At 43.1% G+C, this 16,666-nt stretch overlaps 1 protein-coding gene across 1 annotated transcript; it reads left to right on the forward strand.

Annotated features, from left to right (window-relative positions):
* Positions 1-5,421: 5,421 nt before the first annotated feature.
* Positions 5,422-14,318, forward strand: LOC107282479 (cdc42 effector protein 1-like). The gene is made up of 3 exons (XM_029283017.1): positions 5,422-5,560; positions 13,345-13,944; positions 14,226-14,318. Exons 2-3 carry the CDS (start codon positions 13,345-13,347, stop codon positions 14,316-14,318), a joined length of 693 nt encoding a protein of 230 aa, XP_029138850.1. The 5' UTR covers positions 5,422-5,560.
* Positions 14,319-16,666: the final 2,348 nt, after the last annotated feature.

Raw genomic sequence — 16,666 nt, forward strand, 5'->3', positions numbered from 1 at the left:
CGAGGACTACCTATACATTCAGCTTCTGCATCTGCAAAGACTAATTGCAGGCTTTGTTTTTTTACTCAAAAGTAACATCTTTGTAAAATGTTGGTGAAGTGGTCCTGAATTTCCACCCACCAGACTCAGTTCCTTTTCCAAAGAATGTAGGGCTCTCCTGTGGTCCACCAGGAGACCAAATTTGACACCATGAATTATGGGCAAAGCTTTGAAACTTTTGTCTTACTGGCCTATGCCTGGTACCTCATTACCACAGCCTTGTCCAACCTGGTACTCTCTAGACCAGCAGTCCTCAAACTTCCTGGCTCTGTGGACCGGCAGCGGGGGGGGGGGGGGGATCCCTACTCTAGACCTCAATATGTATCACTCAGGCTTGCTACAAGGGATTTGTAGTTCCGCAATCTGAAATGCTCCAGACTGGGAAAGCCTATTCAATTTTACTCTAATTAAAGCGGGAGTGTCTAACATTGGCAACTTTAAGACCTATGGACTTCAACTCCCGGAATTCCCCAGCAGCCTTGGCTAGCCTGGGAATTCTGGAGTTGAAGTCCACAGGTCTTAATACTTGCACCTCTGTGTAGGCAAACTTTCATATGACAGCAGAATCAAAACTCAGATTCTGATAAGTAGTAATATGCAGTGGAACAAATCCCATCGGTTTATGAAGAGAGAACCATGGGAGATTTTTAGTATACTGTTGAACAAAGATTTAATTTCTCGTTTGGGGTGGATCAGATGTTTTTAACTGACGATAGGCAACCTGAAAGTGTCTGGATCTTTTGGCTTGTATTTTCTTAGTACCTGACTGTTGGCTGGACAAAGATGATGGATCTCAAACTCCAGAACATCTCAAGGACACCAATTTGCCAGTGCCTAAAGGCATAAAAAAGTAGAAACAGCTTTCCAATTAAATAAACCATTAGTCATATGGTTGATCTCCTATAGTTAAATCAATATTCTATTTTTCTCACCCTCCCCCAAAGGTCCCATATTTTGCTTATTTTTAAATAGGTTTGCATATATTCCATGATAGCTGCTTCTGCTCTTCACTTGAGAATCATTTCACATTTTTAATATGATAGGCTGCTACTGTCATGAGTGGATGAGACAACTCCTAATTCTTTCTTTAGTCTAATCAGAATAATACAGGATTCTAAGAAAATAGCTGATGCATTTAACCTGAATTGTGTTTCTTGAGCCCAAAACTACTTCCAGGAGGCTGAGTTAAGGACCATCACTGTATGGTTGTATGAGACAATAGTCGAGGAGTGTGGGGCAACCTGAAGCTTAGTTAGGGTCTCTGAACCATAGTTCCCAGCATCCCTTGCTGCACAGATGATGCTCACTATGATTTGAACTGGTGTTTGCCAATCTCTGTATGCTTTCTTGATGGCTTTTTAAAAAGACTGTTGAGATTGTGTGACAAGGTACTCTCACAGAAAGAGGGTTTTCTTGCTCACTAAATAGGTATCATCCTAACTGAGAGCCAGTTTGGTTTAGTGCAGAGATGGGCAACATGGCAACTTTATGACCTGTGGACTTCAACTCCCAGAATTCTTGAGCCAACCATGCTAAGGTGAGACTTGAACTCATGGTCTCGCTCTTTCTAGCTTGGTACCTTAATCACTATACCAGGGGTGGACCTGTGGACTTCAACTTCCAGAATTCTTGAGCTAGCCATGCTGACTCAGGAATTCTGGGAGTTGAAGTCCAAGGCCATGAAGACGCCATAGTTGCCCACCCCTGGTCTAGTGATTAAGTCACCAGGCTAGAAAGTGCGAGACCATGAGTTCAAGTCTCACCTTAGCTTCATCGCACCTCACAGGGTTATTGTTATGGGGAAAATAGGAGGAGAAAGGTGTGTTGGATTTGTTCATTTGCCTTGAGTTATTTGTAAAAATAATACAGGTGGGATATTAATAAATCAAAATCAAATTCAAGGCATGGGCAATCCTGACATTTTTCCCTAAAGAGAAATAGTTTTAATTTGTTTTCCTTACTAACCTTTCCAAGATCTTCTATCCTCCTTCAGTTTTTCTCTCTTCCTCTTTGAGCAGGTGGGGCATTTCAAAATAACCAACTGGGGTTTCAACTTTTTATTCTCTGCAGAGATATTTGAGGCCCAAGGCCTTCTCCTTAAGAAAGTTGATGTTAAAAACAGAACACTTGCTCTACCGCAATGCTGTTTCTTTTAAAATGAAAGGAAACTCAAGCTAGGCAGAGCTCGAAGGTGCCATAGGAACTGTCCCAAGGCGATATATTCCATTAGGCTAACCATAGTTTTTTTTAATCATAGGTTTGCCTCTTCCAAACTGCATGATGGTATCCATTTTTATAGGGCTAATAAAACAGGAAAAAAGTTACAACTTAGACATGCAATAAAATAGGAAGGATTGAGATCAAGTATGCCAGTTCAGATGACCGGCTTGCAAGAGCTTCTTAAATGAAACCAAGTTGAGCATGCAGAAATGAAGACCCTCCTCAACACTCTTCTCTGGGGGAAAAATGCTATAACTCAGGGGTCTCCAACCTTGGTAACTTTAAGACTTGTGGATGTCAACTCCCAGAATTCCTCAGCCAGCAAAGCTTAAAGTTGCCAAGGTTGAGGACCCCTGCTATAGCTAAATGAAGACCAGGAAAAGATGCTGAGATGGGGGAGGGATGTGGTGGAAGGGGGCTACAGAGACCCATAGCTGTCTCTTGCTCACCCTTTGATCTCTTTACCCATTTCTTGTTTTGTCCATTCTGAAATATAAGCTTTGAACCTGATGTTCACAAAGAGAGATAAAAAGTCCTCAACTCTGAGATTTATGGCTATTTGCACTAACCTCTTTCACCCCTGTGTTCCACACACCAACCCAGATCTGTCTTCCCATTTTTTTAAAGAAAAACATTAACTGATCTTCAGAGCAATCACTCTTCCCCTCTTGAACCATTCATCCTTTAGTCTTTTCCTTGCCTTAATTTCACCCTCTTTCTATCTCCAACAGTACATCAATCCATTGAAATGCAGGGACAGTGGGCCCACCATGTTTCTCAACCCTGATTTGACCCAATTGCTCAATTAAAAACAAACAAACGGATAGGGATATCCTGAAATCCAGGCTGATTCAAGAATCTTTTTCCTCATTCCTCTTGTGTTATTCTTTTATAACAAAGGAATCATTTATCTGTGGGTCTCTTCACCCATTCTCCAAAGGAGAAAATGAGCTTCTTAGTCAGAGGCAAAATATCAATGGCAGAAAAATTTGTATCAGGATTTTATTTCTATTCTGGTCAGTTCAAGGATTACTTCAGTGAGGAGGAAAGGTGTCTTCAAACATGTGCAGAGTACACTATATTATATAGTAACTGCTGTTGCCATAAACCATATATATGTTTGTTTGGTTTCTTAGTCTATCTTTCTATTAAAAGTAAAAATTCAGACATATTCAGATATTATAAGAAAGCTATAGTAAAAAAGCAATCTATTAAACAACTCTGAAAAGGAGCTAGCATATTAGAAGGAAATGGTCTGGTTTTCTTGCTGTTGTAGATCCGTATTTATGAAGAGTTTCACATAGAAAGTTTATTACTGATAGCTATTTCCCTCTTTTTTTCCTTCTCTGATTACTCACCATTATTGGGTTCTTTAAAATGCATATGAGATGTTAAAAGACCATGGATTATGTTTTATACTGATCAACAGGCTGTGTCTGCTTGGCAAAACAGGTTTTAAACCAAGATATGTTTTAAATGCTGATCTATACAACATCTCATGTACTGTAATTAATGTGTTTATTGCATTCTATTGGAATGGTGCTTTAAATGTTGCTCTTTGTCTCTGTGATTTATGTATAAATATGTGCACATGTACATGAATACATGCATTTTTCTTTTTTAAAAAGCCAGACTTGAATCTTCTGTTACTTTAACACTTCAGAAAATATTCGTTAATTAAGAAATATTTGAAATATAAAGTATCTATAGAAGGGGGCTTGTCAAAATTGCTGCTATTGCCACCACACCAAAGAACTGAAATTATCTGGGAAAGATGTAGATGTAGCACAATGCAATTTTTTGTGCAGTCATATCTTCAGAACCAATACTAAGGGCTAGAAAGTTAAGGAGGGGGACACAAAGGAGATGCGTTGTGTGTTTTGTATGTTTCAGTTGTAGAGGACTAGTGAACTTGACTCTGTCTGTATGGGTATGTCCCCTCAGCCAGTCACTTCTTAAATTTCTGACTGTGTTAGTGGTTCTAGATTGCTGATCTCCTTCAAGGATGTAACTCTACAGGTAATCCTTGACATACAGCCATTTGTTTAGCAACCATTCAAGGTTACATCATTTTTTAAAAAATGACTTAGAACTGGTCCTCATGCTCAAGAGCCAGTCACATCATCCCCATGGTCATCTGATCAAAATTTGGGTGTTTGACAACCGGCATGTATTTACGATAGTTGAAGCATCTTGGGGTCACATAATCGCCATTTGCAACTTCTCCTCCAGTCAATGGAGGAAGCCAGGTTCGCTTAACCTTAACAGCCACATGATTCTCTTAACAACTGCAATGATTCGCTTAACAACCATGGCAAAAAGATTGTAAAATTGGGTGTGATTCACTTAACAACTGCTTTTATTTAGAACGGAAATTCTGCTCCCAAATAAGTCAAGGACTGCCCGTACTTCAAAGTAAGGCAGTTCTAACACTCTTTCCATGGGGCTGATCCTTTTTTTCTTCCCACACAACTGCAAAAGTGAAGGTGAAGGTGTGAGGCTAGTTCAGCCATCCTTGTCTAACTAGTCTCTCTGTGTGTGTGTGTGTGTGTGTGTGTGTGTCACACATCCCAGTGCTTCGGTTCACTTGCCACTTCACTTTTGAAGCCTAACATTTAGAGGTGCTCCTTTCAGATCCCTGCATTGTCTGCTACTCGTCCTTAGCCTGTTCTTAGTTGGGTTTCTGAATATGCCAACCAAACTCCAGAATTCAAGAATGTGCTGAACTTTATACAAAATTGGAGATTGTTTTTTTCCCCCTCTAATGTGTGGGTTTGTGTTTAAATTTACTGCCCAGGGATAATATTTGTTTTGGCTTCTAGCTCCCAGTTTTTCTCTGACATATCCTCTGTGGCGCAGTTTGGATTTTCGTTGGTGTTTCTGACATCTGCATTATTTTCTTTCTTCTTCAGGTATAAATAAATAACCTTCTGGGCCACCACCCAAGAGGGGTGGAGTGCAAGCTGGTGAAGAAGAAGGAAAAGAAAGAAGGGAGCAGGAGAGGTGGACAAATGAAAGGGGAAAAAAAGGAAATTTTCCGGGGATTTCTGAGAACTTGAAGCAAACTTCCCGGACGTCGCTGGACAAAAGTGGAACAGGATCCAACTCCCGAACGCTGGGAGGATATTGAGTGGTTGTTTTTTTTCTTTTCCTTTTTTTTTTGTGGGTTGCTTTGGCACTGCCCCTTGGCGGAGGCAGCGGATTGGGGCGACTACAAAAGCAGGAAGAGAGTCGGGACGTTCCTGTGAGTCACTTGAGCTGTGGGAAAAAGGCAGTTGCAGCGCTCTTTTTTTTAGCAAAGGTGAGTTTGCTAGACTTAACGCCGCTTTCCCCCCCCCCCTTATCTTTCGGTGCCTGGGAGCTCTGACTGGGCAGTCGGAGAAAGACATGTGTTGAATCATCTGACGTTTCTCCTGGCTGCAGGGAATTGGGGTTGCGGCGGGACGGGGAGGGGTGGTGGCGGCTGCTGCGTCTGTAGCTTTTGCTGTAGTAAAAGAAGCCAGCTCAGGAACTGGGGCTCATTAGTCCCCTTCTATGGAGCGAGATTTTAATACGGCTAGCTGATGGGCTGAAAACTAAGGTGCCGCTTCTATAGCAGAGGATTGTAGGGTCAAAATGAAATACAGGAGAGCTGAAAAAGAAAGCAAAGTATGCCTCTCATTTCACCTGGGGAACAGCTAACCTAGCCAGGTGGCCAGCAGAAGCATTGGGAAAGGAGGATCTCTTTGGATAGTCCTCTTCTTTAAAGGGGGGGTAGGGTGAGCAGGGGGTGAGCTGACCTTTAATCTCGCACAAGGATTAAAAGGAAACTTGGGGGTGTGGTAGCACAAAGTCTTGAATGTCTGTGTGTGTGTCTGGAGGGGAAGGAATAAATGAGTGATCATAAATCAAATTGCAGCCAGGTTGAAAGCAAGATGCAGAGAGGGGTGTGTCGTTAGGCCAAATAACACCCCCCCTTCCCCAGCCACAGATCTCTGCCTGGGCTTCTTGGGATATTTCTCCTGGCATCTCAAAACTTCCAATGCAACCACCTTCCAGCTCCCTCTTACCCACTGTTTTGAGGTTCTCCTCTTGAAGAACCTAGTTCTTGGAGGACTCCTGCTACAAAATGTCCTCTTTTTCCTTCTAGATCCTTTGTTCTGGGATTCCCTAGATTTTTCTCCTGGTCCACCAACCCTTCCCTTGAAATGCCAATTCTATTTTTTTGGCCCAATAGCCCATTAGATCTCCTTTTTTCTATAGGACCCCAGGATACCTGTTTCTAACTCATTCTCCACCTCCTACTTGCTAGTTCTAGTTCCTTTTCTAGATAAATCCAGAATATGGGCCCCCTTCTCCACACAGATGAAGTTTCTCCGCTCCACCAGAGCTAGACAATTCCACCAGATCCCACCCCTGTCCAGTGCCCAACTGTTTCCTTAATCCCAGCTGTACACAAGCATTTCCAAAGAGTTTGTGTCAATTTCTTTTGAAGGAAATTCCGTCATTGTCCTCTGGGGCTAGTAACCATATCTGTCATCCGCAGACAGAGAGGGGAAGGATGGAAGGAAGAGGAATAGATATATTTTCCCAAGAGACTTTTTAGAATTAGCCTGCTTGGGACCATGCCAAGATCATGTCAGATCCAGTGGTTTTGATTTTCAGCTGTTCCCTGTGTTACATTTTTGCATGCCCTCCTGATGTATTTTCGTGGTAGACAGCCAACGTGCCATTCCTGAAGGCTGGGATTCTGCTGAAAAGCATTTTTTTAAAAAAAAAAACAAACCCACACCAAATGAAAGTGTCTCGTCCACAAGCTGCACAAACTTGAGGCAGCCCTCAAGTTGGGAGCTTCAAGCAAAAAGGCTTGATGGAAAATAGACTTATTTGATAAAAGCTTATTTGATCAGGTATGTAGCTTAGGACAGGATTTGACAGCTTGAAAATATGTGGACTTCAACTCCCAGAATTCCCCAGCCACCTGGCATAATTCTCCAGCCAGATTGTCCTAAGACAGAAACACTGGTTTAAGGGTCTGTGGAGATTCTCAGTCATCCAAGCATGGTTGTCCCAAAGGTGCTTTTTCAAGAGGCAACTGGACTTTTTTTTGTTTTTCTTGAAGAAGGAAGCGAAAGGTCTTCAGGAAAAAACTGAAGGAAGTCCAGCTGCCTCTTAAAAAAGCACCTTTGGCACTGATTTAAGGACGATCCATTTTTCTATCGGCCGATGTGTGAGTTACGCTTCCCACAAACACATGCATATGGCTTTCTCAGGATACTTCCTTCGACCCACCCCGTTGTCCCAGTGCTAGAAGAGCATTTCCCATAACAGTCAGTGAATTCATTTTCATTTTTAAAAAGTAAGAAGCCTTCCTTATCCCTCGGGATATTTTGGTTTAAACTTCATCTGAGAAGAGACACACCTGCCTCTTCCTCTCGCTTTGCTCCTTCCATTCTTAAGCTTCAGCAGGCTTAAGCTCATTGTAAGTGGGCACTTATGCCACTTTGTGGCCAATTATCTCCTAAAAGAATAGTCAAGGACTCCGGCTTTAAGAGGATTGCATTTAAGAGCCTGCTTCCGAATAGGACTCCTCATGGAATAAGTTGTCCCTGTACCACACGTTTCAGCAGAAATCAAGCAAGCTTGGATCTCTTCCGTGGCTTGCCTAGGAAGCTACTTGACAGTCCTGTTAGAGTCCTCCACTTATGACCAGGATTGGGACCAGAATTTCCAATGCTAAGCATGGTGGTTGTAGGACAAGGCACACCTTTTATGCCCCTTTTTTTTGCCACGACTGTTAAGTGAATTATAGTCCTTCTTAAGTGAATCACGTCATTAAGCGAATCCTGCTCCCCCCTCCATTCACTTTGCTCATCGGAAGCCAGGTTGGGAAGGTTACAAATGACCATCACATGATCCCAGGATTCTGCAACCATTGTAAATGCCTGCCATTTGCCAAGCACCCAAATTTTGATTGTGTGATGGCAACGATTGTAAACACGAGGACTGATCATCAGAGCTTTTTCCAGTGCCGTTGTGATTTCAAACAGTTGCTAAAAAAAATGGTTGTAACTCGAGGACTGCCTATAATGCTGGATTATTCCATTTTGGAAGAATTCTTAATAACTTCTCATGGTTGGGCTACTGTAATGTGCTCTTGGTGGGGCTGCCCTTGAAGTGGATCTGGAAGCTTCAGCTGCTGCAAAATGTTTCAGCTGTTACAGGCTGTTGCAGGTAGTCCTTGACTTATAACGGTTCATTCAGTGACCGTTTAAGGTTACAACAAAACTGAAAAAAAAATCGACTTATGACCATTTTTCACTCTTATGACTGTAGCAGCATCCCCATGGCCACATGATCAAAATCTAGACCACGTGATCCACCTTTTGTGACCTTCAGACGAGCAAAGTCAATGGCAAAGCTGGATTCACTTAATGCCTGTCAGTAATTTAACAAGTGCAATGATTCACTTAACAACTGTGGCAAGAAAGGTTGTTAAATGGGGCAAAACTCACTTAACAAATGCCTCACTTATCAACATAAATTTTGGGCTCACTTGTGGTCATGCAGAGGACTGCAGCTTTTTTGTCTTTCTGGAACACATGTTGCACCTCTGTTCTGTTCTGTTCCGTTCTGTTCTGTGAGCTGCATTGGTTTCCAGTTTGTTTCTGGGTCCAATTCAAGGGGACGGTTTTCACCTTTAAAACTCTACATGGCATGGGACCAGATTGCCCGAGGGACTGCCTTTCCCCAATTACATCTGCCTGTCCCACCAGACCCAGGAGAGAGGATATGCAGTGCTTCTCAACCTTGGCAGCTTGAAGATGAGTGGACTTCAACTCCCAGAATTCCCCAGCCATCATAGTGGCTGGAGAATTCTGGGAGTTGAAGTCCACACATCTTCAAGTTATCAAGGTTGAGAAACACTGGCTAGAGCATCGATCCCCAACCTTTTGGGCACCAGGGACCGATTCCATGGAGAGAGGTTTTTCCAAGGACCGGAGGGTGCGTGGTTTTGTGTGCTGCCTGCATCTCGCAGGTGGAGCTTTGATTGTTTGTGCGGACCAGTTGCTGGCAAGCTGTGGCCAGGTACTGGTTCATGGATCGGGGGTTGGGGACCCCTGGGCTAGAGAGCTGTATTTGGTGGGTCCTAAGCAGCGGGCCTTTTCTCTGGGGGCTCCTTCTTTATGGAATATCCTTTTCCCTGAAAGTGAGGTTGGCCTCATCCCTTTTGTCTTTCCCTAGGGCAGGGGTAGGCAACATTGGCTCTTTTATGACTCGTGGACTTCAACTCCCAGAATTCCTGAGCCAGCATGGCTCAGCTTGGAAACCTCTCTTTCCCCTCAGCATGGCTGGCTCAGGAATTCTGGGAGTTGAAGTCCACGAGTCATAAAAGAGCCAAGGTTGCCTACCCCTGCCCCAAGGCAACAAAACCTGGTTGTGCCATCAGGCCTGGGGACTCCAGAGGACTGGGGAAATGAATATTGTCCATGAAACCAGAGTCCTGTTTCAAGGACTTCACAAAGAGAGATGATGGATGGCAGAAAGAAAGAGTAGCACGGCCTGAATCAAGGAAGATGGGAGGATGGTGCTTCTTGTGGAAAGGTTGACGAGGTCTTTTCATTTAGGCCATGAAATGCTGGCTGGGGAATTCTGGGAACTAAAGTCCACACATCTTGCCAAGGTTGAGAAACATTGATCTAGGCAGTTTTCACATCACTACAGGCTGTGACACAGGTTCTTCAGCCTGTGCACCCTTTGGGTTTAGTTCCAAAAAGTTCTTTAAAGCAGTTGCACCTTTTGTGCAACTGCCCTCTGTAGCTGCATTGCAATCTTGAGCAAAAATGTTAGCGCTTTTGGATAGGTGAGATGTTTGTGTGTCCCTGCATGTTTTAAAGTAACTTTATGGAACTGAATCCGGAGAACTGGCTTTATGTCTACCAAACTGCTAGTAGCACCCACTAACAGGTAGTTCTGTTTGGTAGAATAGTCAGAAGCATTGTTGGGCTGATGTAATGCCAACTCCCCCCTTTTACATGTTTCATGGAGTTGCTCATGCGTGTGAAAGAGGAGAAGGTTGTGAGGTAATGCTGAATTCTGCCCTGGTTATTTTGGATCTCATGGACACCTAGGGCACGCTCCTAAAGAGATTCCCCCATGAGGAAATGACATCCTTGAAGGGGGAGGGCCCTCTCACTATCTCTGGATGACACTGTTGGGCTATTTTTCCTTGTGTGCTTCTAATATTTTCCAGTAAAAAAGGAATACAGTAAAAAAGGAATTATGACCACAACTGAGCCCAACATTTCTGTGGCTAAGTGAGACATTTGTTAAGTGAGTTTTGACTCATTTTGCGACCCTCCTTGCTACAGTTGTTAAGTAAATCACTGCAGTGGTTAAGTTAGTAACATGGTTGTTAAGTGAATCAAGCTGATCGCATGACCCCGGGACAATTGTAACCGTTATAGATATGAACCGCTTGCCAAGAGTCTGAATTTTGATCCCGCGACCGTGGGGATGCTGCAAAGATTGTAAGTGTGAAAAACAGGTCATAAGTGACTTTTTTTTTAGTGCTGCTGTAACTTCGGTCACTAAATGAACTGTTGTAAGTCAAGGAATACTTGTAATGTCCTTTATTCCTCTTCCCTTCTCAACCACAAAGGAAATGGGCCCCATCCATCCATCCATCCATCCATCCATCCATCCATCTTCTGCCAACTCCTGAAATTGGTATCAGTATCAAAGGGTTTCATAATCAAGTGGGAGATCTTTTTCCTGGATTCCAAGGAAAGGGAACAGTGAAGCTCAGGAGAGAAGGCAAAGGAATTCAGGACTCCTGAGGGTTTTCCCCCCTCCCTGACTCCTGATACCTACCCTGGGTTTATTTACCACCCACAGCTGAGTCAACTCTTAGGCCATTTTCCACGCCTGTGTTTTCCACGCCTGTCAGCACTTTCTGATCTCAGGAGGGAGGAAGAAGCCTTGTTTGACTCTCCCCTCCTCTGCCTCCCTCCTCTACACTTGCCCAGACAATGTCTCCCTTCCACCCCCAGTGCAGCTCCATTGTTCCCATTCAACATGAATCATCTCTATTAGATCATCACACCTCCGACAAGAACATTGCAATGTAGGGCAGGTACAAGGAGAGACAAGAAACGCCAGCGTCTGTAGGCCTGGTCCACCTGGTATGTGTGTGTGGGGGGGAGGGGGGGCAGCGATGCCATCAGGGCAATACTTGGGGGCAAACATCCAAAACTTTGAAGGAGGGAGATCTTCCTTGCAATCTGACTTTCTGTATTTGAGTCAAGGGGAGGAAAACTCTCTCCCATTTGAACAGCCACTTCCTACCACACCTCAAATTCCATACCAAAGTGTCCAATATTTCTGATTTGATTATCAAGAGTGTTCACCTCATTGTATTGAAAGGAACTCCCCGTTTCTTAGATAATGCATCCATTCCAGTTACCCATGGATAGATCTAGTTTGGATTCATACAACAAGCTACCCCATTGCAGTTTAGTGTGCTGAGTGAACCTATTGGGGTTTCCTAACCATGGGTTAATACAGGGGTAGGCAACCTTGGCTCTTTTATGACTCGTGGACTTCAACTCCCAGAATTCCTGAGCAGCTGGCTCAGGAATTCTGGGAGTTGAAGTCCAGGAGTCATAAAAGAGCCAAGATTGCCTACCCCTGGGTTAATGTGTTGAAACTGGGCAGTTGTGGGTTGTTTAATAAATCACAATTAAGTAAATAATGTCTTAGTGTCTTGTGTAAATTCAAGCATAGATCCTATAGAAGATCTGTGACATCTTGAATATATTATATTCTGCTACGAAGACAGCTAATTTCTGCCCCTGTCGCAGAAGTAACCAAAGATATTTAGTTTGGTCTTTTCCTCTCGGTTGTCCTTAAAATCTTCTTCTGTCCTCTATCCTTGAGTTTTCCAGAGCAGTCTAAGTGTTCCTCAATCAAAGAACTGGTTGGACAAGTTATAAGGGGGTGGCCAGTAGGTGAAAAATATCCTAAGCTGGGTCAGGAGGGAGCAATACTCCTACAGCTCTTTCATTTATCCCAGGCTCTGCCTACCACAAAATCTAAACTCTTTGCCCCCTCAGACTGAGAGGAAGGTAAGCCAGATCAGCTCCTCTAAAACGCTTGCACCAACCTTGTGAGTTTTAGCAGGTTTTATGTGAATTCGGTAGAATGAGCAAAAATCAAGAGAGAGCCTTGATGTAAGGATTTTTTTTCTTTTCTTTATCTAAGAGGAGCTAAAACATGACAGCTTCATGGTCACCATAATCAGCACCTTGGAAGAAAATAAATCCAGACAGGGTAACTGTCTTCTGAGATTATTATTCTTTCATATCATTGGTTCCTGGGCTAAATCTCTTAGAAGAAAGCCACAACAGTCTCTTAGCTGCCTTCAAGTTGAACAAATTTATTACGGCAGAAGATTTCATGATGAGTCCTGTGCCCAAAGTGTTAGGCTACGTTGCAGATTAACTCAGAATTGGCTAGAAAGGAGGGAGGACAGTAAGTGTGAGGTCAAGGAAACTGCAAAATTTGGGAAGACAAGGACTGCTACAGTGGAGGGTTATCACAAATTGACATTTGCACTAAAGACAAACATCCTGCCATTGGTAAAGTAAATAATATATGGTGTGATTAAAAATGGATTAAGTTCAGTTAGGGCAAAAATGACAGGCTTAATTCAATGGGAGTTGATTGGGAGCTGCCCAGAATTGGCTCTAAGGTAGGCAGCTATATAAATGTTTTAAACAAATAAACAAACAAGTAAATAACTCATGCTTTGGTTTCATGCTTCGGCTATATAAATGTTTCTAAATAAATAAATAGCTTGTGCTTTGGTTTCGTGCTTCGGGCTCCTAACTTGCATGTGCGATCTTTTATTTATCCTCAGCATAGCACTTTGTTCTCTTGGGTCTCACAAAAGGTGAGCCCTAGGCTGTGCACGGGTGTCAGTGGGGGATTTTGTGGCAGATTTTGTGATTCTAATCTGGGTTTTTAGGAAAGCAATTTAACTTGGAGGCTGTGCTGGTTCCAGTGGGAATGCTTTGGATCCTAATGTTATGTCTCTCTTTTCAGATGCCCATCCTCAAGCAGTCCCCCGTTTCTCATTCCAAAAAGAGGCCCCGTCTGGATCGAGCCATGATTAGCGCCCCTTTGGGGGACTTTCGACATACGATGCACATTGGCCGTGGGGGCGATGCTTTTGGGGATACATCATTCCTCAGCAACCATGGGGGCACCAAGACCAATGGGTTGCCTCACGATGTAGCAGTGTCTCCTGGGTCTCTTGGTTCTCCTGGAGATGTTTCTGGTTGCTTTGAACTGCTCTCCCCTCCTGGGAGTGGGAATGGAGTAGTCCAAAGTCCAGCAACATCAACCCCTGATGGCAGCTTTGTGGTACTGCAGAGCCCAGAGAAGGCTGATTGGAAGCCCCCTAATGGAGAAGGGTGGGACCTGCAACAGAACTTCTCCCTGGAGAGTCCCACACTGGACCACGCTGAATCCCTTCTCTCTTTCCAGCTGGACTTGGGGCCTTCCATCTTGGAGGATGTGCTGGGAGTGATGGATAAAGACTGGGACAATATTAAAGGGCAGGATCAGGATGTATTGAGGGATGAGAGCTCAAGCCCACTGGGATGTTCCCAGCAGGAGGATGAAAAAGAAGAGGAAGAAGAAGAGGAAGAGGAGGAGGAGGAGGAAGAAGAAGAAGAAGAAGAAGAAGAGGAGGGACAGGGCTACAGTTTTGAAGATGAACAAGATGAAGAGATTGGGTTATAGGAGGAGGAACATCTTGGCTTTGCTCTTTCTTTTCCCCACCCTAAGATTTCTGCCAGCCCGCTCTTGCAGAGTTTTCCAGCCTCTGCTACAGTAGTCAGTAGCTGGCAGTCCTTTGGCCAAATATGGCCAGCAAATGACTATTAGCTAATCCACCAATTTATCCCTGCCTCTTCCCGTAGAGAAGCCTTCAGATTTCTTATTGTGGGATTCACACAGGAAAACGGCAATCAGAATCCTATGGCACATTCCATGATGCTACTTCTGAAAAATAAGTTCCAGAAGGTGCTTAATAATAATCCTTGTTCTTTCCCCACTTCTTGTATCCCTTCCAAGGCCTGGGACAGTGCAACTTCTTTGTACTGGAAAAATACGTCTTGGCTTCAGCCCATCTCTCTATCTGGAATCAAAGTGACATACCACTGAGTGAGCCTGTTACGAAACTCTCTGTCCATCATCTGCTCTTATGTTTATCATTTTTTACTTAACTGTCTTAAATTCCAGCTCTCTAACCCACTGTTGGCTTCCCTCTATGAGCTTGGAATATGTTTTGAAGAAAGGTCACCTAAGAGAACAGACTGAGAGAATATGAGGACACAGTCTTAACCTAGAGGCATATGGTTGAAAGTACAGAGTTAAGAGAGAATAATACGATTTTGGAAACTCTGTCTAATAATCTCCAACTATGTAGCCAGTTTCTTCTATCAAACGTAGAGGCTATTGGGACATTCAAAGGTATGAAACATTCTTCTGCCCACCAGTCTCTTCTCAACAGAAGGACACAACCTAGCTCAATAGCCTCCATTTCAGAATTCATTCAGTTTTTTTTCCTCTTAACCCTGTGGATCTGTATATCCAAGCAGTATCGTGTATCCAAGCAGTTGTGGGACGTCTTCTTAAGAGATGATCTTGTGTTAAGACAAGGACATGATTAGAGGGAAGACAGAAGAGGTTCACCACATTTTCTCGAAGTCAATGAAAAGGAATTGGCAGGAAGAATGAAGAAAAGACGTTCAGTTCCTTGAGTGGACTGCAATTAGCCACATACCTAGCTGCCTCTGACAAGGGACAGAATTTTCTGCCAGTGGCCCACCTCAATGTGTTTTTTTTTGGTTTTTTTTTTGCACCCTGTATAAAAGAAGCATCTGTTTTTGTCAACCCAGTCATGTACAAAAAAGGACAACGTTTTCAACCGATATAGTAGCTGGAACAATTCTGTGTTATTTTTCTCTCTCTTTTGGCTAGTCACTTTTAAAATGGATTTATTTATGAAGGACAAAACTTGGAGTGCTCGTGTGGAAAAAAAGTATGCATCATTTTTTTTCTCTCCATTAAAGCTGTGATGGGGCTGGGTGGTAAGGCAGGGTTGCATCCATAGATAGCATCTCTATCCAATGTGAACTGGATAACTTTTTAAACCAGGTGCTTTTAAGTTAATACAATTCAGTGGGCTGGAAGCGGCAATAACTGGACAGGGATTTATACTGGCCAACATATTTTTGAACAACACTTTTATAATCCCAGATCCATCAAATTAATAGCTTGTCCTTTTGCCCATCAGTTATTTCTTTTACATTCTTTTTTAAAGTGATATTCGGTTACAGCTCTTTTGGCTTCCCTAAACTGCCCTGCGGGAACATTGTCAACTCATTTTGGGAAGTTAATGGTAAACAGTTGGGAAACAAATCTGCCCGCCTCTGTACATATGCAGAGGTGGTGGTACAGCTGTGCTAAGAATACTTATATAGAAATAATGCCTTCCCCTTACTGTACCCCTTGGTTCTGCCCATGAACTTTATCCATCCTCTTGTTCCTACTCTAGATCTGACTATCGGCTTCTTAGGGCATTGTTTATCAATTTTGGCAACTTTGAGATGTGTGGACTTCATCCCCCAGAATTCCCCAGCCAACATCTTAAAAATAGCCAAGGTTGAGAAAAGCTGTCTTAGAGATTGCTTACAGATGGATCTAGTCTATATGTTCCTTGATTCCACCGTGTTTCTGCTTTTGTGTTCTTACTCCCGATTTATTTATCATAATGGAAAAGGTATATAGAACTGTAATGTATAGGGCCTTGCCTGAAGTATTTATCTGCTACAAAAAAGAAAAGTTGTTTTTATTGCCAGAGTGAGTGTGTTACCACTTCCTGTCTCTCTGCTTAAATGGGACAAGATTTAAATATGTCAGAATTAAAGTAGAATAAAGGTGCTCAGTATATTACAACTGACATTGCTACAAGATAAGGTAGTGATCTCAACCTTAGCATCTTTAAGATGAGTGGCCCTCAGCTCCCAGAATTCCGCAGCCAACATGGGAATTGAAATCCACTTCTGGGACTTGAGGTCCACTGATTTTAAAGTTGCTAAGGTTGAGGAAGCACTGAGATAAGGTATGTATAACCTGTGGCTCCCAGAAATTCTGGATGTAGCCAGAAGTTGATACTGGGTTGTAATTTTTAATATAAGAAAGAAGGAAGCAATACTCAATTTCACAGAGAGCATTCGTGCAAGCTTGTGTTTTGTTTAAAATTCAATATTTTTGCCTGGCTTTGATAGCGCATGCCAATTAAAAAGCCAGATGCATCCTTCTGATCATAAAGAGCTAAATATCTTTGCGGTAGTTC

Source organism: Protobothrops mucrosquamatus, unplaced genomic scaffold (assembly GCF_001527695.2).
Source record: "Protobothrops mucrosquamatus isolate PMUCROS unplaced genomic scaffold, P.Mucros_1.0 scaffold8, whole genome shotgun sequence".
Classification (NCBI taxonomy): Eukaryota; Metazoa; Chordata; class Lepidosauria; order Squamata; family Viperidae; genus Protobothrops; species Protobothrops mucrosquamatus.

What these genes read in the sequence shown, in the direction of transcription:
- LOC107282479 (XM_029283017.1), top strand. Translation starts at nt 13,345, where the DNA reads ATGCCCATCCTCAAGCAGTCCCCCGTTTCTCATTCCAAAAAGAGGCCC. An exon ending in AAAAAGAAGAGGAAGAAGAA is followed by an intron (nt 13,945 to 14,225) that starts GAGGAAGAGGAG and finishes CTCTTCCCGTAG; the next exon opens with AGAAGCCTTCAGATTTCTTA.